The 26,927-nt window shown below is 34.6% G+C and overlaps 1 protein-coding gene across 3 annotated transcripts in view; it reads left to right on the forward strand.

Moving 5' to 3' along the window:
- Positions 1-26,927, forward strand: part of LOC145683405 (uncharacterized) — an 868,942-nt gene that overhangs the window by 162,807 nt on the left and 679,208 nt on the right. For 2 of the 3 annotated variants that reach the window (XM_081754743.1, XM_081754741.1), the window contains one exon: positions 20,630-20,650. The exons of the other annotated variant lie outside the window; for it this stretch is intronic. In XM_081754743.1, coding sequence (XP_081610869.1) covers positions 20,630-20,650 — 21 coding nt within the window. The remainder of the gene's footprint in view (positions 1-20,629; positions 20,651-26,927) is intronic. 3 annotated transcript variants of the gene reach the window in all.

A 26,927-nucleotide genomic window follows, 5' to 3' on the forward strand; every position in this document is an offset into this window, starting at 1 on the left:
GAAAGGCTTACGACTCGGTTAGGAGAGAAACATTATACAACGTCCTTACAGAGCTTGGAATACCGAGAAAGCTAATTAGATTAATTAAGATATGTTTAAGTGAATCCCAAAGTAAAGTCCGGGTAGGAAAATTTTTGTCCATGAGCTTCCACGTCGAAAATGGCCTGAAACAAGGAGATGCGTTGTCGACATTATTATTTAACTTTGTGCTGGAATACGCCATAAGGAAAATCAAAGATAGCAACCAGGGCCTAGAGTTGAACGGCATTCACCAGGTTATGGCATATGCTGATGATGTAAATTTAATAGGGGATGATAGGAGAACAGTAGAAATAAATGCAGAGATATTATTAAACGCTTGCAGGGACATGGGTTTAGAAGTAAATGTAGAGAAAACTAAATACATGGAAGTGCGTCGGGACCGTAATACGGCAAATTGTGGAGGCGTTAAAATATTAAATAATACTTTTGATAAAGTGTATACTTTCAAATATTTAGGATCAATATTAACAGACGAAAATCATATTCACGAAGAAATTAAATGTCGACTAAAAGCAGGGAATTCGTGTTACTATTCGGTTCAAAATCTCTTGTCGTCGCGAATTCTGTCGAGGAATTTGAAGCTTAAAATATATAAAACGATAATCATGCCTGTTGTTCTGTATGGTTGCGAAACATGGTCGCTTACTCTGAGGGAAGAACATAGACTGAAAGTATTTGAGAACAGGATCCTGAGAAGAATATTCGGACCCAAGAGGAACGAGAATGGGGAATGGCGGAAGCTTCATAACGAGGAACTACATAGTTTATACGGTTTACCCAACATTGTTAGGGTCGTCAAGTCTAGGAGGCTTAGGTGGGCAGGTCATGTAGCTAGAATGGAAGAAAGTAGAAACGCTTTCAAAGTCTTGACTGGTAGACCCATAGGAAAACGACCATTAGGAAGACCTAGGCGCAGATGGGAGGATAACATTAAGATGGATCTCGCAGAGATAGGAATACAAAGTAGAAACTGGATCCAGTTAGCTAAGGATAGAAGTCAGTGGAGAGCTTTTGTGAACGCGGCACTGAACCTCCGGGTTCCATAGGCCATAGAGTTATATATATATATATATATATATATATATATATATATATATATATATATATATATATATATATTTATATATATAGATGTAATAGGACCTGTTACACGTTCGAGATCTGGTAGATACTGTTTGATAATAGTAGATTCTTTTTCAAAATACGTGTTTTTCGAACATTTAATTAATTTGAATAGCCAGATTATTGTTAATAAGCTTTTCAAATTAATGTGTCGAAGAGGATTCGTGGCAAGTATAGCACATGATAATGCCAGTATATTTAGATCATCTGTATTTAAAGACTTCTTGTATAGCTTAGGAATAAAGGATATATGTATTTCACTCTACCATTGTGCAAGTAACGCGGCTGAACGATACATTTTAAGCTTTAAGCAGGCTTTGGGAATATATATAAATGATAAACAACATTTGTGGGATAAATTTATACATGGAATTGAGTTTTCACTAAACTCTTCTGTACACTCCGAACATTGGTTTACGCCTATGGAGTTAGTTTTTAACTATAATGTTAATGATCCCCTGGATATTTGTTGGAAAATAGATGAAACAGATATTAAAAATAAAAGAACTGATATATGGGTAACAACATTAAAAATATGGAAGGCGCATGGTTGAAAAGGAAAAAGAAATGACAAAAACAGGACCGAAACTAATTATCAAGTAGGTGATAAAGTTTTGATTAAGTCACAGATTCAATCATCTTTATCTGGTCAGATAAATAAGAGCTTATCAAATGTGTGGCATGGACCTTCCGGGTAATACGTATCTTAACAGTCAATACAATATTGGTAGAAAATCTTGAGAATCCTAAAGATATTAGAAAAACTCATGTGAGTTTAACGAAACCGAATAGAGAAAAAAGAAATAGTTAAATTGCTATTCAGAAAAATTACAGGCCTGTAATTGCTAAAGAAGGGGACTACATTATAACTGAAATTGCAACAAGACAGGAAAATAAGATCTTTACCTGTGATACACATAAACTAAGGTCTATCTGTAATTAATTAATTGCATGGTTAGATATGTTTTGAGATATATGCATTTAATATTAAATGGTGTATACAATACTTGAATGGCTAGAATGATTAGTGTGAAAGATGTATGAATGTCATTATGAGGGATTTTTTTTTCTTTCGTTTAATTATTAATTTTTAGTTTAGTAAGTTTGAATCGAATGGAAGTTTAGTGTTGTTTACATTATTATATCTCTTAATATATAAGAAGGAAAAAATGATTATATCAATTTTTTCCCAGAGGGTGGGATGTTGTAGCATGTTGTAAGATTATAAAAAAAATAAAGATCATTTAAAGCTTTTATTTAATATTTCCAAAAGTGTTACCAGAAATAACTTTTATTCTGTGGCAAAAGATATTAGTACGAGTGATTCAAGGGAACATTTAACAGTATTTGGCGTAATTCGTCGACTAATTTATAGAATTTTTATAAATTAGGAAGAAGGCAGAATAGCATTTCTTTCCAGAGGATTTCGGTTCAATACTCTGCCATACATATGAGGCGGAGAAAGCACTGACCACTACAATATACAAAAGTATGTCAAAGTATATAGATAGATAGATAGATAGATAGATAGATAGATAGATAGATAGATAGATAGATAGATAAATAGATAGATAGATAGATAGATAGATAGATAGATAGATAGATAGATAGATAGATAGATAGATAGATAGATAGATAGATAGATAGATAGATACTTAGATAGATAGATGTGTGTGTATGTGTTTCATCGTAACTCTAGATTTAATGAAGTAAATTTAAACAACAATCCTACATATAGTACTTACAGTCTGAAAAGGTGTACTTTCGGGGTTAGCTATTGGGAACTTGGAAGGGATATATATACAGCACGAGCGATCAATATTAGTTTCGAATCCACAATCCTCGAATTAGCTTAGATAAGAGTGTCACTTAAGATTCCGTTTATATCCTATTTAAGGTTCCACTTGCCCTGGGCTAGGTGTCCCGCAGTTACGTAAAAGTATTAAAATCGACCAATATTATTGTCGAATCATAAATTTTCAACGATGCTAAGCTAATTGGTATCGGTTGCAATGCCGTTTACTTCCAGATTCATCACGAATGGTGGCAATAGTCTCTTAGCTTAACTGATAGTGTGGGAGTGGCAGATATGAAAATGACAAAAAGACTGATTCTGGTGTCTTATGCATAATTTCGGGGATACCTTAGAAAAGTGCGATACTCCACATGGCCTTTTAGTTCAACCTGCATTAACACTATGAAATGGTTTGCAAAAGTGTGACATTTAAAAACAATTGAAAATGACAAATATTAATCTCGACTCCATAGTTTCTAGGTCCTCCACGTTCATCGGCAACATTTCCAGTAACCTTCAAGTTCATTTTCTACAGGAGATAAGACCGACTGCTAGATCTAGGGAAGATGAAAGGGAGTAACATCACAATAATTCAAAATGACTGATATTGGTGTAGCGTTCATAATTAAGTGGATATCGAGATAAATGGCAACACTTCCGATACACTTTAAGTTAAGGTTCTACCAATTAGTATCTCCGCTTTGGGGAAATGGTGACGTGAGAAAATAATCTATAACAACAGACATTAGTATCGAATCCATAGTTGGCTCCGTCTCACACGTTGATTATCGACAATCCCTATACCATTTAAGTCTCTACTTTTTTACAGGAGCTAGAGGATCTAGCGCTTCACAGGAGCTACTGGGATAATTTTTTACAAGCCTAAAGTCTTTCGTGTCTGGAGAGGATGGATCAGAGTGGATGGCGATGGGCTTTAGTGGGTGTGAGCTGTTGGCAATGCTTCAGAGTGGTTTATAATTTGTGTTGGTTCTGAGTAGGTCACGGTGTGTCAATAGATCACGTACGTTGGTGTGTCATCACGGGTCATGATGTGTCTTGGTTCACTATTTTGGTGTGACAGTGTGTTGTGAAACAAGTTTTCATTGACCCACGCCCTCTCTCATTACACTTGTACTAAACAATAGAGAATTCGAAGGTTGTCGGTTATTTTGTTCGAATTTTGCAGATAGATAGTTCCTCACCAGAAAGTAATAAATCTGAATGGTTAACGGTATCAGTTCATAAAACTCGAAATTGAACAGAGGGATTTGTCTGATTGGCTAAATAAAGACCTCCATAATTTACCCTTCTACAAAGATGTTTCCTTCATTGTTTCTGACGTGAAGTGGGATGAGTACGCGGCAAAAAACATATGATTGAAGGTTGGTACTCACCTGAAAAAACTTGGTTTGGTTTTAGTGTATTTTAGACTCATGTAAATATAAAAACAAATCAGTCATATAGAAGGCTTAACAATTTTTTGGAGATTTTTTGTTCGTTTGTATTTCGAGGTCTTCGCCGGTGGTGGAATAATTTTAGAAACGGATTTGAATCCAGCAGCTTATATTCGCTGCGGGTTCACAATGTTTTAGCCATAGTTTTCCTTTGGTGGTCTACTGACACTAACGGCATAGGGGGTTTGTATCTGAAAGATAAGAGAATAAATATGCATTACATCAATGAAGTCTGTGTGCACAAATATGAGAATGGAGCAATGATATAAAAGTGAAGACTGAAAAATATGTATTTCATATTTCGAAAGGTACCGCGTATCAAGGTAAAAAGATTTGCGAAAAACGTTGCTTGGAGCGTCCCAAGATTGGCTCAACTCAACATTAGAAAATGGCAAGGTTATTAAATAGTATATCATTTCAAAGTATTGATAAAAGAATAAATACTGCAAGAGACTCCAATTCCAACGCTAAACTTGTGCAAAATAGCGAGCGGTCAAGATAGTAATAAATCCTTCATTGAAAACTCCGTGGTTACCTCTAGAAATATTAAGCTGTAAATTCGATATCAAAAGATCAAATCCTTGTCTTATTACGGCAAAAGTGTGTTGAATCAAGTTGAAACAAGACATGTCCCAATGTGGGTTTATAATGTCACTAATGTTAAATTCCAAATTCCACATTTTTATGTACGCCACTGAAAAGGTGGTAATGAATTACGAAGTTAATGGTAAAATACAGAAAAAAGGAGATAATGGCGCATGAAACGTGCTAGGGTCACCAAAGTGCCTGAGAAAAGTAAAATTCAAACCAATAAAAAGCTGTGGATATTGTCAAAGTTTATTCCGAACTTTAAATTCTCCTGGTTTAAAAATCTCGTCTTGCCCCAGCAAAAACATCGTTATTTCTCAAATTTTTCATTACATGCTGATGTTTACGTTGCTGAAATAGATTCCTAGGCGTAAAGAAATGGCATAAACACTGAATCAAGTCATGGTTCCAGAGTCGAGTCTTGGTTGCAGAGTCGAGTCATGGTTCCAGAGACAATACTCAAAAGGAAAAAAACTCTCCAAGAAATTCTCCATTTGCAAAGGCCACGTGAACAGACTAAAGTTATTCTAAGAACTGAAAGTCTTTTCACAGGATTCCAGTTCGATACTCTGGTATACTTTTTAACATGGAAGTGATATTTCTTAAAACATGGCGATGCCTTGGTCGCTTCATTTCTCGCTATCGAATATAGATATATCACCATATAATATTTGGGCTTTATTTTCGCCTGTAGAATAGTGCTCTGTGTTCCGTGGTCGCCATTTTAGGAATACCCGATATATATCATACAGGGTATTATTGAACTTACAGACAAACTGTAAGAAGTGATTCATTACATCAAAATACGTCAGAAAGTTTTTTTTTGGACATGTGGGTAAACGTTCAAACTCTCAGAGCTAGAGCTCTCCAAATTTGAGACAAAGCCACATTTCAAGAGGAACTATTTTGAATTCGTGACATTCCAGAGTGGTGATCGTTATCAGCATAATAGAAGTCACACATACAGAATTAAAAGACGCATGTTTTATTAATGTTCAATATGTGTCCATTATGTTCGCTGCAGGGTGGAATTCCCAGACATGCCATCAAAAGAATTTTGAAACATTCTATGATTTAATCATTGGTGCAAAGTAGGTAAGCGATAAGCTCTGACAGCAATGACCAGGAAATCATTTGACACGATGTCGAAAGTGTTAAATATCGTCAACAGCACGGTCTTTTGTACTCGAGGAAAAACATGATACGATGATTTCTTTCACGCTTATAAGTGAACTAAACGTCAAATATAAAGTGACGAAATACGTCGCTTCACACGTTATTCCGAACACAAAAAACATTGAGCTGTCGGTCCCTAAGACTTTTTACTTCCCTCCGAAGCACTGCGTGTAGATTGTTGTCGACTGTTGTTGATTGTTGTTCCCTTCTACTTACCTTGGACCCTCCTTGATAAAAGGTATATCTGAAAACTCTATTGAGAGCATACTGGATAATTATAAACTGCACACCTATTGAGAGTTTAGATAATATGAATTATTGGATTGTATGTGCTTCCTTTATGCATAGTTCTAGCTCTAGGACCCTGCACTTTTTTTATACGTCCATGTAAGCTTTTTTTCTTACTTTTATTTATATATAGATTTGGTTATAATTAATTAACAAGTTATATATATATATATATATATATATATATATATATATATATATATATATATATATATATATATATATATCCGGTAACGAGTACGAAATAACACATTATCTGAAGCTTTGTGGTAACCACCGAAAAGAGTGGAATATATTTAAATTTTTATTTTAACAATTTTAACCTCCTGAGACCCGAGCATTCATTTGTCAAGAACTTTTGATGAAATTTATATATTAGGTAATAATAGACCCAATAGTACATTTTTAAAACCATTTTGTCATGCTGCTATTGATCCGTAATGGGTCGTATTATATGCTGTACGTTGGGTCTCAAATTACTATGTGCATACAATACACAAGGAAAACTATATTTCCCCTCGTAATATAAGCATAAAATATATAAATCATTAAACTTGAAATTTACTTCTCCATGTTTTATTTTCTGAGAAATTATTCAATCAATGTACCTGGATCAGATGTGTCCATAAACCCAATTGTCCTCTTCCCGCCTTCAGCAGACAATAGAGCCACCTGTAGGTGAAAACAAAAACCAGCTGGCTTTTCTACAGTAATTGAGACACTTCCCGTATACAATAACCGAGATTCGGGTATGGTCTATAATATTCGTAGTCATAACGGGCGTTGGAAAAACGTATTGTATGCAATACGCAGGGTCTCAGGACGTTAAGACATTTTATTACATTACCATTAAGAAACATGGTATAACCAGCACTGGTATAACCACCAGCAAAGGTATCTCATAGCTAAGTGCTCTAATTCCATTACTTGAAATTTTGATAATTTGCAGTTTGTAAAACGCCTGGGAATATGAAACCCAACTTACATGCTACTAATATCGGCACTAACAGAAGTTGGGAGCAGTGCGTCAGGAATTTATGCAAGAAAAATTGTGAGTAGACTATGCAGGAAACATTTCTTCACTCTGAGACGACGCTCTCTGGTTCGGAACGAATATTCCAAGTAACACAATATATTAATCTCAATATTGCTTTGTATGTAATGTATTATTTCATTATAACTGTATGTTTAAAGAAATAAAACACTGACGACGCTTAATTTAGAAAATACTTGAAAATAGTTGTCAATATCAACCCTAGAATAACTGCTGAAAATAAATTTGTAAATCATTGCCTTCATTCACAGAACACATCCAGTTCTCCTCTTTCTAACATCTTTTACTTTCTGAAGAGAAGATCTTGTATGCTACACTTGGAATGCACTGAAATTGAAGTTAAAATATTTGAAAAGTTTAGCCTGAAGGGGATTTGAACTCGGGTCTACGGAACAGAAGTTCAATGCGCTAACTACTGACCTACAGCATAGCTTCGATTCAAACTAATAGCTAGTTAAAATATTTCCATGGAAGACCATACCCAAATAATACTATTCGTATAAGGAAATTTTGATCATGTGATTGTCACAATGACATACTCTAGATTTCCATGTTTATCTTAAAAACAAGTTATAAAGATATCACTCATGGAAGATAATATTACGAAACGTTCTACAAGTTGAGGGTACGTCACCGTTTTCAACAACATTCCCAATTATTCTTACTATTCTTGCTCACCTTAACTTCAAATTTACAAAGAAGGAAATAAGTCAGGAATTATTTTAACATTCTCTGAGTTCTATGAACACGTTCGGAAATAGAAAGTTTTATGTTTATCTTCAATAACAACTAGTTTATTTCTATATCATCCAATGATTAATTTTTTCAACTCAAATCGCAGCTACTCGGATTGGAATTCCTTGCTTGCAATTATTATATATATTTTTTATTTATTGCAAAGTATTATTTAGGAAATTTATATTATATTTCTCTTATTTCTTTATTATTATTATTATTATTATTATTATTATTATTATTATTATTATTACAACATAGGGAGGAAAGAAACAGCCACATAGTTATATATAGGAACAGAAAATATACGTCAAATATTTCTTAGGTTTACACATAATGCAATAATATTATTACGTATATGGATTTACAGAGAGAAGTATCATTTTATGAAAAAAAGAAGTATTTGTGAGCTGAAAACTATAATGAATATTTTTTGCTCTACGTGTAGATACAAATGTGAGGTGGCATTTTAAATAATATCAGAATCGTAACTAAAGTTTTAATTTCAGTGGCTATTTGCACTTTGTGCACAGGTAAGAATAACTCCATAATTCTTAGCAAACAACAACACATTTTTGATTCATCACATTTTTAGCAAACACTAACATGCCTTATGCATTCATCAATAATTGGCTTACAATCCATAAATCATCATTTGTCATATGTTATCAAAATACGTCATTAACTTTCTGACAACGTGATACTTTAAATGTTGTTAATACGCGAAGTTCATTTATCTCGTCACTTATTAACTTAGTTTCTTAAGATCATAAAAACTTTTCAGGGTACTTCCAGTAGATATAGCAATGTGGAATGTAGTGTGCAACATGAAAGTAAACAAATTCAAAGTAAGAGGATAATATTTTTCTTCAAATGGAGTGTGTTGATTCTTGCACGAAAAGACTTTAGATCCAATAAGAAACTTCATAAAGTATAAAATGTGTAGCTAAGTATCAACTTTGCGTTCACAATAAAAATAATAATAATAGTAAAGGAATAACACTACTACAATACCAATTACGGAAACAACACCTTCCAATTATGAAAAGTTAACACTAGAAGGACCAACATTTTTACCTCCCTAGAAGTACCGAGCCGTCATTTTGACGGCTATTTAAATGAAGGAGATATATATCATTTTTCTTTATATTTCTCTTATTTTAGTTTTAATTTAATATGTTTAATCGACTACCTTATATTTTATGTAAGTTTTTCTCGTGATATAATACAGGGTGATCCACTAAATTCCGTCAATACATTAAACATAATATTAATATCGAAAGTTTGTTCGCAGGACAGTGACATGAAAAATTAAAATAAAGGAATAATACGTACATTCCTACGTATGAAATCCTTTTTTACTAATCACGTGATCACACTACCTGCCCTGTAGACACTAGCTGGGCTATTTTTCTTTAGCACAGACCCAGTGTATAATACACCAAAACCATTATATTTATTTCAAACTTTTTATTACATGAAGGTGAATTTACATTTTCAATACAATTTTGTTTCAAAACTTTATGCACTGAACTCAAGGGAAAAACACTTTCCTCGCGTTTACACTTGTGTACTGTGAGTGGATTTTCTGATTGATATCCATAAAGGTTAGTAGTGAACATATTCTTTTCTTTCTGATTCAAGCAAATTTCAGAAAGTTCTCTTCTATTTGGACGCATACTACCAATCAAGGTCAACTGTTTCTTTTTCAAAGATTCGACTAATTTTTAACTCGTAAGAAAAGTTATCGTATGTAACATTCAGACCTCTGTTGAGAAAAGAATCAATCGTCTTCAGAACAATATATTCGCCTAACTCTAAATCCCGACGTCGTTCTTAGTCGTTTCCCATGTATGGAATGCCTTTTAGTTGATACCGTGACTTTAGAACTGCAAGCAGCCACATTTGAATCCAAATTTGTCAGGCTTGTTTGTCATATATTATATGTATTTGAATGTCATCTTACTAGAGAATAACTGTTCATCCACACAAACACTGTTGTGGATTTTGTAGTGCCTGATACAATTCTCAATGAATAAGTTCTACACAGATGATACCAAAGCAAGCTTGTTTGCTTTCAGCATTGAAGAGCTAGGACACTTTTCATCGAACCGAAGATACTTCATTATTTCAAGAAATATCTTTCTCTCCATAATCTTTCTGTAAAACACTGGTCCACAGCTTACGTTCTATAGTTCCTTTACAGATATATCTGAAGCTACACGAAATATCAATATTGCTAAAAATGAAAGTGTTCTGCAATTGACAATGGCCAAAGAGAATCTTGACTGTCTGAACTTCAATAACGGTGCATTTCAGAATGTTTTTGAACATTGTCTCGTCTATGTACAAGCGAAAAGCACTACAAAAACGACCATCTTCAATATGATGTAACGCATAATATAACGAACAGGTTTCTCGCGAAGGATCTCATGTGAGGCAGTGCACCCATCATTGTTCTGTCTGTCCATTTTACTCCAACGTGTCCTATGACCTGCTATAAAAAAATTTGATTGATTACTTCTGGAAACTTCTGTATATGTTTCCTTCCTCTTATCCGAAGAACTAGCTTCAGACACTGCATTCTAGTTACTACTGCTGGCTTCATCGAATAAATCTCCCTGTTGTTCTTCCACGCGAAATTCATTTTCACTCAAATCTTATAAAGCAGTCAAATGGGGCAGTCAAATTGACGGTTTGGTCCTTCTAGGGGTATACAACAAAAATACGTATTTATTTAAAATAGACACACAATGTTTATATGCTGTATCAAACCTCTCTTAAAAATAATAAAAGTCCTAAAGTATGGTTGCGTTGGTCAAAGAAATATATGAGATATAGACAATTGTTTTACGTGATGCCGTCAAAATGACGGCTTGGTCCTTCTAGTGTTAATAATTGCTAAAAGCGGACTCAAACCGGCTTCGCCGTATTGGTAGCTTTCCTTTTTTACATTTACCCACAAATATCTCATACGAAATTAAATAAATAAACTAGTAGTTATATTAGATAAACAAAAAACTTTCTATTTCTATAGGTTTTGATAAAATTCAAAGGTGAAAATAATTTCTACCGTATTTTCATGTCTGGAGATTAGAAATTAAGGCAAAGAAAACTTTTAAACCTTGACCGTATCTCAGAAAGATCACATTACCTCAAATGTAAGAACGTTTCGTGATGTTTTCTCCATCGAAAAACATCTATATAACTAGTTTTTCAGTTTAACAAGGAAGTCTCGAGTAAGCCGTTATGATACTCACATAATCAATGTCTCGTTATATGGGCATTACAATCTTGAGTATAATCCCACACGATTTTAATTAGTTAATAGTTTTGGCAGGAGACGGAGTGACGCGGTGTCTAAGTGAATAGCGCACTAAACTTCTAGTGGGTTGTAACGGGTTATAATCCTATCTATCCTCAAACTTTATCAAATGTTTCAATTTCAATCCCAATGCTTCTTCAATGTGATAAGCAAGATGTTCTTCTCTCAGAAAGATAATAAGTGTTAAAAGGTGGGTAAATGGAGAACTTATAGGAATGGAGACAATGATTTTAGGAACTTGTTTCCAGCAGGTGTTCTAGATTTGATATTTTCATCTACATTCAAGCATTTTCTGATTCATGCGTGGTCCGTGTTTTTATTTCCTGTGGCAAAAATTACTTTTAGGATACTACTCGCAGATTTACAAATCTGTAATGCAATATCCAGGCTTGATGTAACGTGCAAGTAGAAACAAACAAATCAACAGCATTTTGTTTTTTCCCTCCCCTTAACCCTTACAGTGAATTGTGTTGATTATTCAGCAGTAAAACGAGCTCCACTCAGAAAATTCATAAAATATAAAATATGTAACCACTCTGTAGGTCCCAATAATAATAATAAGAAGAAGAAGATAGAAAGAAGAAGATGAAGAAGAAGAAGAACAAAAGAATAACAGTATTACGATACCAAGTACGTAAACGATACCTTTCAAACAAAATTAAAAATCTTTCCCATGACAATATTCCAACCCGAGTCTGTGTGGGTCTTGAGCACTCTATCACAAACTCCTGATACAAATATAAGAAAATAAACTGGTATTTATGGATGATAGAATAAAACTCTATTTTTACACGCGTTGATACAAATCAAAAAAATGTGAAACTAATGTCTTCTGTCTCTTCTTAAAAGTTCAGGTCAGCGACAATAGTATAGTAATAGGATCATCGTTGAAACCTATGACGTAGTCTCTCAGCTTGAAGAATGTTTAGTTGTATTTTAATCATTCACGAAAATCTATACAACTTGCTTTTGGGTTAAACAAGGAAATCTCTAGTAATTAATTGTGATACTCATATTTGCAACGTTTCATTATATGATCATTAGTATAATTTATATAAATAATACGAAACGATTTTAACTAGCTAATAGATTATCGTAAGATGCATTGACGCGGTAGATAAGAAGTTAGTACATTGAACTTCTATCCTGCGCACCAGGGTTTAAATCCCGGCCAGGATCAGCCTTATTTGAAATGTTTGAATTTCAATTTCAGTACACACTTAGTGTGACAAATAAGATCTCATCGACAAAAACATCTTGGGATATGGAGAACTGGGAAGCTTCTGTCAATAGAAAGTAAAAGATTTACAAACATATTTCCAGCAGTTCTTCTAGATTTGATACTTTTAACTGCTTCCAATCACTTTATGATTGATAGATGGTCAGTTGAGTTGATTTTAGTTTAGCGTCCCGTTCAGCAGCGAGGCTATATGACACGTGGACCTACTGATTAACGTGGAATCCAAACCACATGAGCTCCCGCCGGGAATCGAACCCGGGTCTCCCACGCCAAAGGCGCGTACGCTAACCGCTTAGCCACGAGAGAGCTCAATACACATGGTCAGTATTTATATTTCTCTTAACATGGAGTATATAAAGAAATAATACATTACAAACACAGAAATATTGAAAATAATATGTAGTTTACTTTAGGCAACACGTTCTGAACCAGAGATATTCATAATAGAATGCTGAACTGTTCGTTAGTCACCTACTTTACACTTTTAGCTGCATAAATACCTGAACCAAAACTACCAACTGCTGTGAATGCCGAGAAATGTCTCATTTAAGTTGAGTTGCATCTGTCGACTAGTTCTTACAACTGAAAATTATCTGGACAACAAGTAATGGAATTAGAGTACTTTTGGTGAGATACTTTAGCTAGTGACAGTACCAGTCTTAAAAAGTTTCATTTAAAAGTTATATTTTTAATTGAGAATTTGAGTAATTATGCGTTCAGTATGAAGATACAGTAAGATGCCCATTCACTCTTTCTCTCTCTTTATTTTCTTTCTTTGTTTCTCTAGATCTTGGATTAAGCATGAGGGAATTACCACATATACTTACTTGTGTTAATGTGTTTTTAGGGTGTATGAAGTATGTATTAGGATCAGGTAGTGGAACTTAATGTATCGTACGGTAATACTAGTACGTCCGTCTGCCCACCCGTTATTCCGCACGATAACTTTTGAACGAATGTGAAATGTTTAATTTTTTTGTACTAGATAAATAGAGAGAGTATCTCTATGCATTTCTTTAATGGAGGAGTTTCGCTTAATGGAAGTGCTAGAAAGAAGTCAGCTCCAACTTCAGCGTTAATCACTATAAAGCAAGAATTGTCATAAAAAGCGAAATGCTGTTTTCGGCAATAGATGCAAAGTTTCAACGAAACTTTTATCTTCATTCTAAACTCAAATGAAACAGGAATTTGTATAAAAAATGGATTTATAACTTTAACATTGATCACTTCAGAGCAAAAAGAGTTATAATTTGCGAAAAGATATTTTCGGCAAGTGATTAAAGTGGTCAAGGGCAAGCTCCGTTTCATTCATAACTCTGTAGTGATAGTGTAAAATTTAGAAGTGAGTGCAGAAACAAGTGATTTTCTGTTTCAATCTTCATCGCTATACAAAAATAAGTATTAGATAGGAAGAGTGGTTTTTGGTAATCGATTAAATGTTTCAAAGGTTTCTAACATCTTCATCACTAACAATCTAGTATTCCTAAAAATGGTAGAAATTGAGCCATTTGATTTTTTAACATTTATTACTATTTATTACTATAGAGCAAAAACGATAAATGATACCAAAATACTATTTCGGCATTCGATGAAACTTTTCAAGTACTATCTTTACCTTCAACTTTATCACTTTAGTAGAACCGGAAGGAACAGGGATGGGTCTTATCTATTTTCAACGTTGAGAGTAAAAAGTAATACTGAGAAAAGCGTCTTTCGGAAATATATTATACATCTCAAGAACAACTTTCATCTTCACCCTTAACATTCTAGTAATACCGAAAGTGGTTGCAATGATCCATTAAGAGTTTCAAAGTTGATCACTATAGATCGAATAAGGTAATAGATAGTAAGAAGTAATTTACGCCAATTGAGGTACCAAAAACTATAACATAAAATGAGAAACTGTTTTTGTGGATCAATTTTGTGTATTGAGAAAAGGTATCATCTCTCTTAAAGACCTATTCAAACCGCAAGTAGCAAAGCACATCTTCTTCTGATTTTACGGGTGATCGTCAAATAATAGAAATTTTAATAGAAGGTGAGAAGTATCTTCTGTAATAAATTAAGCATTTCAAGAATATGTTCTATCTCTACTTTGACCTTTCAACTAAAACCGGAAGTTGTAAAAATCAATCTCCACCGGTTCTAACATTGAGTGTTATAAAATGGATAGCGAGAAAGGGTTTTATGTAATTCATTCAGTACCCTAAGAGTTATTCCATGTCGAGAGTAATACCCCTATTCAAGTTGGAAGTGCTTACGGTTTATACAATAGATTATTTTTCAATAACTTCTTACTTGGTTTTAACCAAACTTGGGAAGAAAGTAGACCAATGCCCATGGAGTATTGGCTTATGTATTCTTTGCCACGGTCGCGAAGAAGAGGCTCCAATAGGGTTGTATTTAATTAACATACTCCTCGATAACCACTTAATTAGTAGGTAGTATAAGAAAAAAGATTACTGTACTTGGTGAGTGACAACCGAGTTACAGGCTTAGCTTCGCAAAGTACGCTATGCGGTACTTTAATTGTCGGTAACCAGCCGCCGCATCTGAAGCAAATTTCTTGATCGTGTGGGACATCATCTAAGAAATAACGCTTGTTATCATTGGTGCCCGAGCTCTTGTTGAATTGTTCTTCATAAAGTCTTACTGAATTCGAACTAAATTCTTTGGTCGGCAGCCCCAAACCTAACTAATTGAGGCCATCATATTTGTTGACATCGCTCCGCCAAGTTGTGGGGTCGACTTGTGTGTGGCATTTCATTTAGCGGTAACCTCTTATAGATCTAATATAAAGTAATTGCCAAATACAGAAAACAGCTCGTTATTACTAACTCTGTGGTGATAAACGTAAAGTATAAAATGGTTTATTTTAAAACTTTTGGATTTAAATCAGTATTAAAGATGTAGATGAAATTTATTTTTGGAATGCTTATTCAATTGCCGAAAACCGCTTCACGCTATATATTACTATTTTTGATTTACAGTGGTCATCGTTGAAAAATAGAAATGGTTCATTTGTACCAGTTCCTGTTTATCTATCATCTAAATTAACTAGCTCCTCCGAAATAATTATTCAACCCATAATTAAAAAAAATACTTTGTTTTAAGTGATATTATGTGCAGTAACAGACGGACAGTTAGGTTATTATTATTATTATTATTATTAGTAGTAGTAGTAGTAGTAGTAGTAGTAGTAGTAGTAGTAGTAGTACTTGTAGTGCTAGTAATAGTAGTAAGTATTCTTTATTTTGACATGTCCCAAGACTAACAAGAGGTGTGTACGCGCCTTTCGAGTGGGAGATCCGGGTTCGATTCCTGGCCGGAGCTCTGCGTTTACGATTCCACGCTAATCAGTTCATGTCTCATATACCCTCGCTGATGAAAAAGACACTAAACTCATTCTGAACTCAACTTAATAGAAGATGTGAGTGTGTGCGTATGTGTGTGACTGTGTGCGTGTGTGTGTGCATGTATGTATGTGCGAGTGTTTGAGTGTGTTAAGATTTGGTTTGGAACAGCTTTTTGAACTTTTTCGATCTTCATCTTCGTCTTTTAATTCCCAATATTTTCTTCCATTTTACGAATCATCGACCAGCTACATTCTTTTTCTTCCTATTACTCTCTTATCTTTCATGTCTTACCTTTAATCTCGCACGTTCTTCTTCTTCAATGAGTTGAGGATGTGCTATTACATTTTAATCCGTTTCCTAATAATAAATGCCAGTAGTTTCCTCTAGTTGTTTTGAAACTATTTTTGTTTCAAATAAATAATTAATTCCTTATATAGAAGCATAACCATTTCTGTAGTTTACCATTGCAGAAGCCTCATAAAACTTTTTTTTCGTAGAAACGAAAAACTTTTTTTTCTCTACCTTTGATATCATCTACTCTAATCGACAAAACTGGAAATCAGCGATAGAGTTGTACATGCAAATGTGTTAATTGCTATTTTACTTCTTTGTAAAAAGAAACGTAGAAAGAAAGAAAGAGAAAAGAAATAATGTAAAGAAAAGCATCTCTTGTATCTGCTAACAATACTAATGAAATTCAGTCATTGTTTCCAGGTGCGAAAATACTTACTTCTTTAGTATTTATTTTGGTTTAATCGTTATGTGTATACTACTTCCAGTTCAAAAGTTATAGAATTTCAGTTCCAGGTTGTGTTGACAATTTAACACCCTGTTTATCTCAAGAGTACAAGATGACGAAGACAAACGGTTTTCCTATTTACAATCTGCATGAAATACTCCACTAGGAAAGCGAGTATTATGTCAGATGTCTATAGTATTATTTCAGTGTAATGGGCAATTTCAATTTATTTCATGTGATACCCAATGGAGCAGTCGCCAAACTTCTCGCCTTTGGAGAGAACGATCTTGGATTTAGTTCCCGGTTGGTCACTCCGTTCTAAATGTGTAATAGTTTTTCAGAGGCCAACCATACTGGGTAAAGTTTTTCCTGGGTTCTCCTCATTCACACCACTGAAGTACCTTGATGGTACCCTACAAGTCCCAGGACTCTCCCATCCCTCTCCGTTCCCTTTCATCTTTATGCTCCCCGAAAATGTGCTCGACGCGGGACTTGCCTAAATGTGCCGGGATTAACGCCTGAAATGCCAATTAAGTATATAAATGAATAAATTTATATCATAGTAGTATGAATGTGACTACTCATGATGATAAAGTGGTCACAGAAAAAGGTATACAAAATATATACAATTAAAACGAATGTGTGTGCGTATTATGATAAAGCGTCAGCCCCAGGCCCCCATCGTTACAAGAGGAAATGTTTTTGGTCTGCGCCAAAAACGTTTGGGCGTTATTCTAGTACTTATTGACACATCACGCGCCTCCTTTCAATTCCCTCCTCTTCCCTTCAAGATCAACATCGAATTTTCCTTGTTCCCGAGCTTTATTTGAAGAAAATTGTGCAATTCTGTTTGTCTCGACAAGTACTGCAAGAATCAATAAAAACATTATGAAACTACGTGTGATTGCAAAGTAGCCTCCTTTCCAGATTCAACACCTGTTTTTCCTATGTTCGCGAGAATAGGTTTAATCAAATTGTTATCGTTGGGTTTGTTGCTTCCAGTACTATAAAAAGCAATCAACACATGACAGGTGCCATCAATTTTCACCAATAAGATCTCTATACGTCCTTAGCTGAGTATCTCCACGTCTCAGCTTCAATGTCTCAGCTTTTTTACAATTGTGTTGTACTAGCGACCGTTTGAAGTGTGAGGGTTGTGTCCGTTTGCTAGGAAATTATCGTTGTGGGTTCGATGTGTGGATTATGTAAGCAGTTGTGTCCGGATTTTTATATAATATCAACTCTCTAAATATATACATAAATATGTAAAAAATGCTTAAAATTGTAAGAAATGTGTAATAATATATATGAATATGTAATATTACACATGCTACATACTTATGAAAACGTAATATTAAGGCGGGTATGAGTATGCAATATTTAAGCGAAATATGAAAATTAAAAGAAAATCTACTACACTTTATCCTGCCTGAGGAAAGTCCCCCAATGAAGCGAAATGCTTCCACAGCTGAGACAGCCATATTCCACTGTCGTGACTGATTTCAGGATAATAAAAATCAGACTCGAATGAAGGAAGGTGTGAATCGGTTAGAGAGAACCAGGATAGCCCCGAGAAAGGCAATGGATACGGCTTTGGTACCTCAGAAACCTTATGTGGTGTGGTGTGGTCCCGTTTCAAATATAGAACTTTTTTCACTAAATGCGCATTAGTCATCACGTCCGATCTTGAAAGTAATTATGGGCAATTTATATATTTAAATACTATAAGCACCTTAAGGGGAAATGTATTGTCTTATTGTAACCCTGTTTCAAAAAGAATATGCGTATTTTGAATGCATTTATTTATTAAACATTAAGACATACGGATATGAAATTTCACACCCATATTTACGAACCTCTCAAGTTCAAGTTAGAGTTCAAGGTTTAAATTTCAGGTGTACAATACGTCCTCCATCAGCGACACGAACAATATCACATCGATACTCAAATTCCTCCCATAATCGTACAAGCATGTCCTGCGAACTGATGTTATGCTATACGGATCCGGTTCTTCAACTCTTCCAGGTTATGTGGCAGTGGTTGTACATAAACGTTGTCTTTACCGAAACCCCACAGGAAGACGCCACAGGGTGGCAAATTTGGGGACGTCGAGACCAGCTGAAAAAGAGTTCCCAGCTCCTTGACGACCAATCCAACGGTTCGGTACAGTTTGATTCACATATTCACGCACTTGGCGACTCCTTTTAGGAGCTGCCTCGTCTTGTAAAAAAATGAAGTAGTCTTCGTGCATCATCGGAAACAACCATTTCGGTAACATAGCGAGATACTCCTGACTGCTAACCGTGTTTCCATTAAAGAAGAATTGGTCATAAACAGACGATCCAAAAGTCGCACAAAATACATTGACTTTGGGCGAATTCGTACATGTGGGTTCTGTAGGCAGAACATTTTGTTTGTTTAACTAAATACTGCTGGTGATGACAAATATACGTATACAGATACATATTAGTAGATACATATTACTAAATTCTCTGATAACATTTACTATGCATTCAAGTAACTGACACACATGCTTCTACTGATGTTATTGAGAAGGATGAAAGGCAAAACTACTTACGACCAAAGGAGATTATTCATTGTTACATGTTTTATAAATATTAACATATGCAGAAACAGAACTATGTATATAAATTCAAAATACTACTGAGAATAATAGGATTGAAAAGGCTTTCTAGCTTCAAGTACGAAAAGCTTTTTTGCGCTTGCAAAACCTTTGCATATGGGTTCAGAATGACTCAATTTCATAGTAGCATCAGACGATACAAATTGTTATCAGTCATCTGATTTAATGGGTTTGCTAATTGGGAATAAACAGATCATTAATGAACAGACAATTATTGTCCTTCAATTATGCATCGTATGGTTCGCACTAGTGTAAGCATGAACCCTTCTCAGTAGTTGTCTATCTAGTGTAATTAAAAGTTGTGTGTTTTTAGTCTACACAAGCGTGTTGCGAGATGGACAAAACTATGCGAAATAATTTAGCATTTCATCTTTGTATTATAATTTGCATGAAACAGTTGAATCCTTTCTTTAACCCTGCATCTACCATACATTTTTACAAACATGTTCTTCCATTCGGGTCCAATGGACCCTAATCAAGAATTGAGGATATGGAGTAATTTTATGAGATTTTCACATTGTTTTATTGTATGAAAAAACAAATACAGCGCAACAAATTAACTTTCATGAAGAAAATAAAAATATTGGAAAGTATAATCACTGATCCAATGGACAAATCGTTATTTTGATGGAAGAGATTAATTTTCTAAGAGACGAACCCTGAACGTTTGGAGACCACAACGCATGCGATTCATAACCTTCTTCCACTGATCTAGGGGCTTACGCCGGTTACTGTATTAAAATGAACATTATTTTGGACATCCAATATCTGTAATCTAAAGTAGATTTATTTTGTTTGGTTTTCCATGCCACTAAAATAGGATATGCAGTGCGGTGGTATCTGAGTTTTCCTCTTTCACCATGTTTTAGTTCCAGATGGATTGAAATTATTAATTTTTAAGTATGGAATTCCTTTTTCTTATGGTTCCCTTTGAACAACTATAGGACACATTACAATATTTTCAATTTGAACTACGTCAGTAGCCCATGAATGTTAGCTAATACAAGAATTGTAACGATTTGGTTTATTGCATTTAATGATATGTTTAATAATTTATTATTTTTGTTTCAGATGAAACATCATCATACCCAGGTGAGATTAGTCATATTTGGCTCTCACTTTACTAATATGCAGTTTTCAAATATGTTTGCTAGTTACGATAATTGTATTTGACAGACGTAGACATAATTTTGTCATTATAACTTATAAACTTTGGTTTGGAGACACTGGGAACCTGATATCAGTTATACCTTGCTACACACGATTAGAAAATTCGGATATGTTTTAAGAAATATTTAATATATTTCTTGCTTCACTGTGGAACTTATCTAAGCTGATGTATATTATAATAAGATAATGACATATTAAGAATGATATATATTATTAAAAGTTTTCCCTCATATGTGGAAGATATTTGTACATATTCTTCCATAAAGAATGATCGCACTATTTATTGCTGCCAACTTCGTGTATCTTTGGAAGAAAGTAATCAGGTTGGAACCCCAAAGCCAACCTTTGCAATCGGGAAAATTGTGTAGATTCGTTTCCAGTTAGTTTTAAAATATTGTAAGACTTCTTATTAAGTATGAGAAAAGCAACACTGATTGAAATACTTAAAGATACATATTTCGAAATCATGTATTTTTGTCAGCACATGTTTGTCACTTAGCTTCCCATGCGCAAAAAAAAAGCGTTAAGATATGTGTAGGAACCAATCAATAAAAGGAAGCGTAGAGAAGATAGTTCTTTCATCCCCAAAGAAAGTTAAAAGGAGAAATAAGAGAGAAAGACATAGAATTTGTAAAGGATAAGAATGACACTGTCTTGAAACTTCAGTTATGTTTTGTTACAAGGAACTTGCCAAGGATCATCATGTTAGTATAGTGTTAAAAAGCGGAATTTAAAATCGTAACGTGAGTTCTTTTGCCGTTTGGGTGAAATTTTTAATATGGAAATTTATTTTCCTCGATCTATAAAAATTATATAAAGTAATTGCAATAAAATGAATAAGTTTTATATAAATAAATTGTATATATATATATCCATATAATCATTTCAGGACATAAGTAATTATTATGTTTGAAATATAACTTATGAGATGTGGGAGGTGTTAACACAATGTCAATGTATTTTGTGCGACTTCCCGATCGTCTGTTTACGACCCATTCTTCTTTAATGGAAACACGGTTAGCAGTCAGTAGTATCTCGCTCTGTTACCGAACTGCTTGTTTCCGAGGATGCACGAAGACTACTTCATTTTTTAACAAAACGGGGGAGTCCCTCACTGGAGTCGCCAAGTGCGTGAATAACTGAATGGAATTCTACCGAACCCTTGAATTGGTTGTCAAGCAACTGGCGACTTAGCATGTCTCAGCTGGTCTCCGCGGTTACCGTTTTTGCCACCCAGTGACTTATTCCTGTGGGGTTTCGTTAAAGATAACGTTAATATACCACCACTGCCACAAAACCTGGAAGATTTGAAGAACCGGATCCGTACTGCCATAACATCAGTGACGCGGGGCATTCTTGCCCGAGCATGGACGGAATTTGAATATCGATTTGATATTATTCGTGTCTCTGTTGGAGGACATATTGAACATCTGTAATTTGAACTTGAGAGGTTCGTAAATTCGTTAATGTGAAATTTTATATTCGTATGTCTTAAAGTTTAATAAATATATGCATGCGAAATACGTATATTCTTTTTGTAACAAGGTGTATACAAAACAATACATTTCGTCTTAAGTTGCTTATAGTATTTAAATTAGTATATTGCGTATAATTAATTCCAAGATCGAAACGTGGTGATGGATGCGCATTTTGTGTAAATTGTTCTAGATTTGAAACGGGACCACACCACACCACATAAGGTTTCTAATTACAAATGCTGCATGCATTGCTTTTCTCTGGGCTTTCATGTTTCTCTCTAGTCGATTCACATCTTCCTTCATTGGCGTCTGATTTTTATTATCCTGCAAACAGTCACGTCGATGACGTGTGGCTGTCTCAGTTGTTGAAGCATTTCACTGATTGTGGGACTTTCATTAAACAGGATATAGTTTAGTATATTTTCATTTTCATTTTCATATTTCGTTTGAATATTGCATACTCATACGCGTGTTAATATTACGATTTCATAAGTATGTAACCTATCCAATTTTACATATTCTTATATAATGTTACATATTTCTTTCAACTTTAAGCGATTGTTGCTACATATTTATGTACTCCCATGCGCAATAAAAATTGCGCGTATACTGTAACTCATGATTTTTCGCATTTATTTAATTTTCCTTACGATTTTGTGTAAAGCAATCCATGTAAGAAGATATTTCCAAAAAAAATATAATAAAAAAATTAAAAATATAAGCAAAAAACAGTTTTGTATACACGGGCAATCGCGGTTTCTGGGGATTTTTTCAGTAGAAGAGCACGATTGCGTAAGGAATTCAGTAGGAAAATCCGGGAATTGGATCAAGGATAGTGGAGTAAAATGTTGAATTTATTGGTTAAAAAGGTAGTGTGTAGATTGTCTGCGGAATATGAATTAGCTTTTGTAAGAAAGATGTAAGGAAATACAGATACAAAGAGGAAATGTCCTATCTTGAGGTAAGAAGTGACATGGATATTAGTATTTATTTGTTAAGAAAAAGAAGAAAAGCAAGAAGAAGATTAAGTGATTAAGTGGGTTGCGTGGTGGATTAGTAGTTGTTACACTACTTTGACACTAGATCGAATCCCATCCCGTCCTTTTTATTACAAATTATAATTTTCATGTTAATATGAACCGAAGCAATTTAATAAAAACAAAACTTATTGACATTTTGTTGTAATGACGTATTAGAGTACTATCGTTAATAGCTATAGTTTTCAGTTCATGCTGTTGTGTAGCTTGTCTCATCCTGATTCGTTGGGAAAAGAACAATTTTGTCTCCAACAAAGTGAGAAGGATATATACGTACAGAAAAACAGACATCTTAGTACCAAAAGCGATTTATCGTGATGAAATAAAATAGTTTGCCATTATTTAAAAAAATTAAAATTAAAAAAAATTAACAAGGAAAGTTTCATTGAGCTCATATCGAAACCTACCATACAATTTCACTCAGAGGAAGGAAGTCCCACAGAAAGACACACAAAAAAGCTGGTGAGTTTTTAAGTGGAATTAACCAATAGTAAAAAGTCAAAAACAACAATGTGGGTACACACTATACCTAAGGGAAAGTCGTACGGTAAGGTGTGCATTGACGGCAGCTATCTTGAAAACCGCATTTTGTAAAAAGTGATAGGCATATTTATTGTGTATGGTTCCATGTGCACAACTTCCGAATGAAGCAGTTGTTCAAAAATAAGTTTTTGCTATTAAAATGTAACTCCTACAAGTGTTTAGCTTTGCTCAATTACATGTGGTGCAAATTTGAAAAATATAGAAGGTATTTCCTATACTTTTGTATTTTACAAATTGTTGCAGCTGCTTCATTCGGGAGTTGTGCACATGGACACATACACAATAAATGTGCCTCTAACTTTTTACCAAGTGCACGTATCTTAAAACTATTCCTACCATTGCTTTTCCCTATAAATTCAAGCCCAAAATCATGTACCATATTGCCAATTGTTATTTAAAATCATGATTTCCATTCAAGATGGCGGATTGCAAGATGGCTGACGTCAAGGTTCCCATTACAGTACGACTTCCCCTTACATATAATATGTACCCACATTGTTGTTATTGACTTTCTATTATTACCACGCCGTTTACAAGGGGTGGTACTGAGCGTATCGTGCAATTGTCGACAATGATACGCGACAATTTCCATCTACCATTTTGGTCAATTCCACTTCAAAAACGTATCTGCTTTTTGTGTGTGATCTTTATGTGGGACTTCCTTTCTCTGAGTGAAATTTTAGGTAGGTTTCGATATGGGCTCATTGATACTTACGTTGTAAGTAAATTATTGAAGTTGGCTTCTCTTTAGCTTTTAGCTAAAAATATTTTTTTCTTTATAATACTATACTTTATAAGGCAATGTTTGTGGATTCCATGTCAGAAGGGCCTGGACAAAAGGGCGAGGACAGAAAGGCCCGAGTCAAAACGGCCCCGCGTCAAAAGGGCCCGGGTCTAAGGGGCCCCGGTCAAAACGGCCCCGCGTCCAAAGGGCCCGTGTTAAAAGGGCCCGCGTCAAAAGGGCTCTGCGCTAAAAGGGCCTTGCGTACAAAAGGGCGTGGGTCAAAAGGGCCTGAGTCTAAAGGGCCCCGCCTCAAAACGGCCCCGCGAGAAAAGGGCCCGAGCCAAAAGAGCCTCATGTCAAAATTGTCCCGCGAAAAATTGCTCGAGTGGAAAGAGCCCGGGTAGAAATAGTCCCACGGCCAAAAAGCTTGAAATCAAAACAGAAGTTGAAATCAAAGATGCAGGAGTGGATAATGCCAACTTAGTAAGTAGAAGTGATTGTCTAATAGAAGGAAGAATATCAGTGGTTATTAGTGACAAAAAGGAAACTTGAATGGTGATCTTAATTTTGTTTGGTTGCTGTTTGTTCTGGAACAATCCCTATCGCTTAAGTCGTTTCTCGATGAAAGTTTACTTTCAACCGCGTTTCTCTGAGTTTGTAGACGTGAAGACCGGTGGGATCTCATGTGGTTCGAATTCCACGTTAATCAATAGTTCCACATCTCATACAGCCTCGCTGCTGAAAGGAATGCTAAAGTGAAAATCATATCATATCATATCTCTAAGTTTGTATTCTCGAGACCTAGCCCAATCAGACTATCTATTAATGACTGTTCCCTTAGTTCTAAAATTCAATTTCTGCCCCTGAATCAAAGTAGCAAAATACGTGTTATATGAATAATATTATCTTGAAAACGTTTCTTTAATTTTGGTGTAAGAACATACATGTGGATCTCCATACAGGGTTAGTCAAAATTATTGGGAAAGAACAATAATAACGACACGCGTGGACGGGGGAAAATCAAATGTTGCAATTGGTGTTATTGCAAAAACTGCTTTGGCTTGGAGTGTGGTCACCGTGGAAGCCACTTTGAATTACACTATATTGCGGATCGCACATTTTTTAATGGAAAAGGTTATAATCTTACACTTCAGTTTAGGCTTTATGTTTCCACAAATGTGAAGGTGAACTCATTTTTGACGCATTACCATTTGTTTATGATATAGGGTGTTTGACATATGTATCTAATAGAAAAAAGTATCATGACAGGGCAGTAACAAAGAGACAAATGGACAGAGGAAAAGTAAATGTTACAGGTTGGTATTGGTGTTAAAACTGCGTTAAATGATCATGGCACCCAACTTGAATTCCGCATATTATATACCATAAAATATTTTCAAATAGACAGGGGTAATTATGTCACATAAATTTAGGCTAGAATCTTGCTACAAACGATAATCTGAATTAGGGATGCGCACAAGACAAGATTTGAGGCTGTCTCGTCTCAAAAATGTATTGTAAACGTGATCTCTCGACTGGAAAAATGTGCATTTTTCTATTGGAAGAGCTGTCTCGACTCGGATATTCTCATGAAAATTCTGTCTCGACTCGTCTCGTGCGCATCCCTTACTGAGTCGACTTTTGACCGATCTCTATTCATTTACGCGATAGTGTGTGCTAAGTTTGACATTTGTTTCTAGTAGAAGAAAGTATTTAGACAGGTAACTAATAAATAGTACTTCATTGTGTTCTTAACGTTTCTGTTCGTTTGCTTACGTTTGTAAAATATAGAGAAGTTACCGCATATGTATAACATATTTTAATAGTAAGTATATTTGTGATTAATTTTTACTTTACGACTATAAAGCAATAGAATACTTTTAATGTGCAGTTCCGAATATTTGGTAGAGCTCAACAATGTCGTTCAAATAGTAGTGGGTGATAACGATGTTTCTTCTAGTCAATGTATTGTACCATGTAGAGTTAATACGGGAAGGATATAATGGTAGAATTGCTAGAAAGAAACCATGTATTACCCAAATTAAGAAGTATAAGATACTTAAATTTTCTAGAGCTTTTGAAAATTAACCCAAAAACTGGTGGGAATGTTTTTATGGACAAATTTAAGTTAAACCTGCATGAATATGATGGCAGAATAATAGTGTTTCGACAAGTAAATACAGAAATAAATGTCGAGAACTTCCAGCCTGCTTTAAAATACAGAAGAAATATATCTTCACATTCTTAGAAAGACTTCTAATTTTATCAAGATATTTATCCCAAACAAAGTATATGTTGTAAAGAAAAGATTGCTTTAAAACTGCCCAAAAGTTCGCTAAACTCCACCACACAGTACCGGCTTTAATTCCATTGAGAATCTTTGGAATGAATTGCAACGTAAGGTTAATATATACGAG

This window comes from Thermobia domestica, chromosome 4, assembly GCF_964235325.1.
Source record: "Thermobia domestica chromosome 4, izTheDome1.hap1.1, whole genome shotgun sequence".
In the NCBI taxonomy this organism is placed as follows: Eukaryota; Metazoa; Arthropoda; class Insecta; order Zygentoma; family Lepismatidae; genus Thermobia; species Thermobia domestica.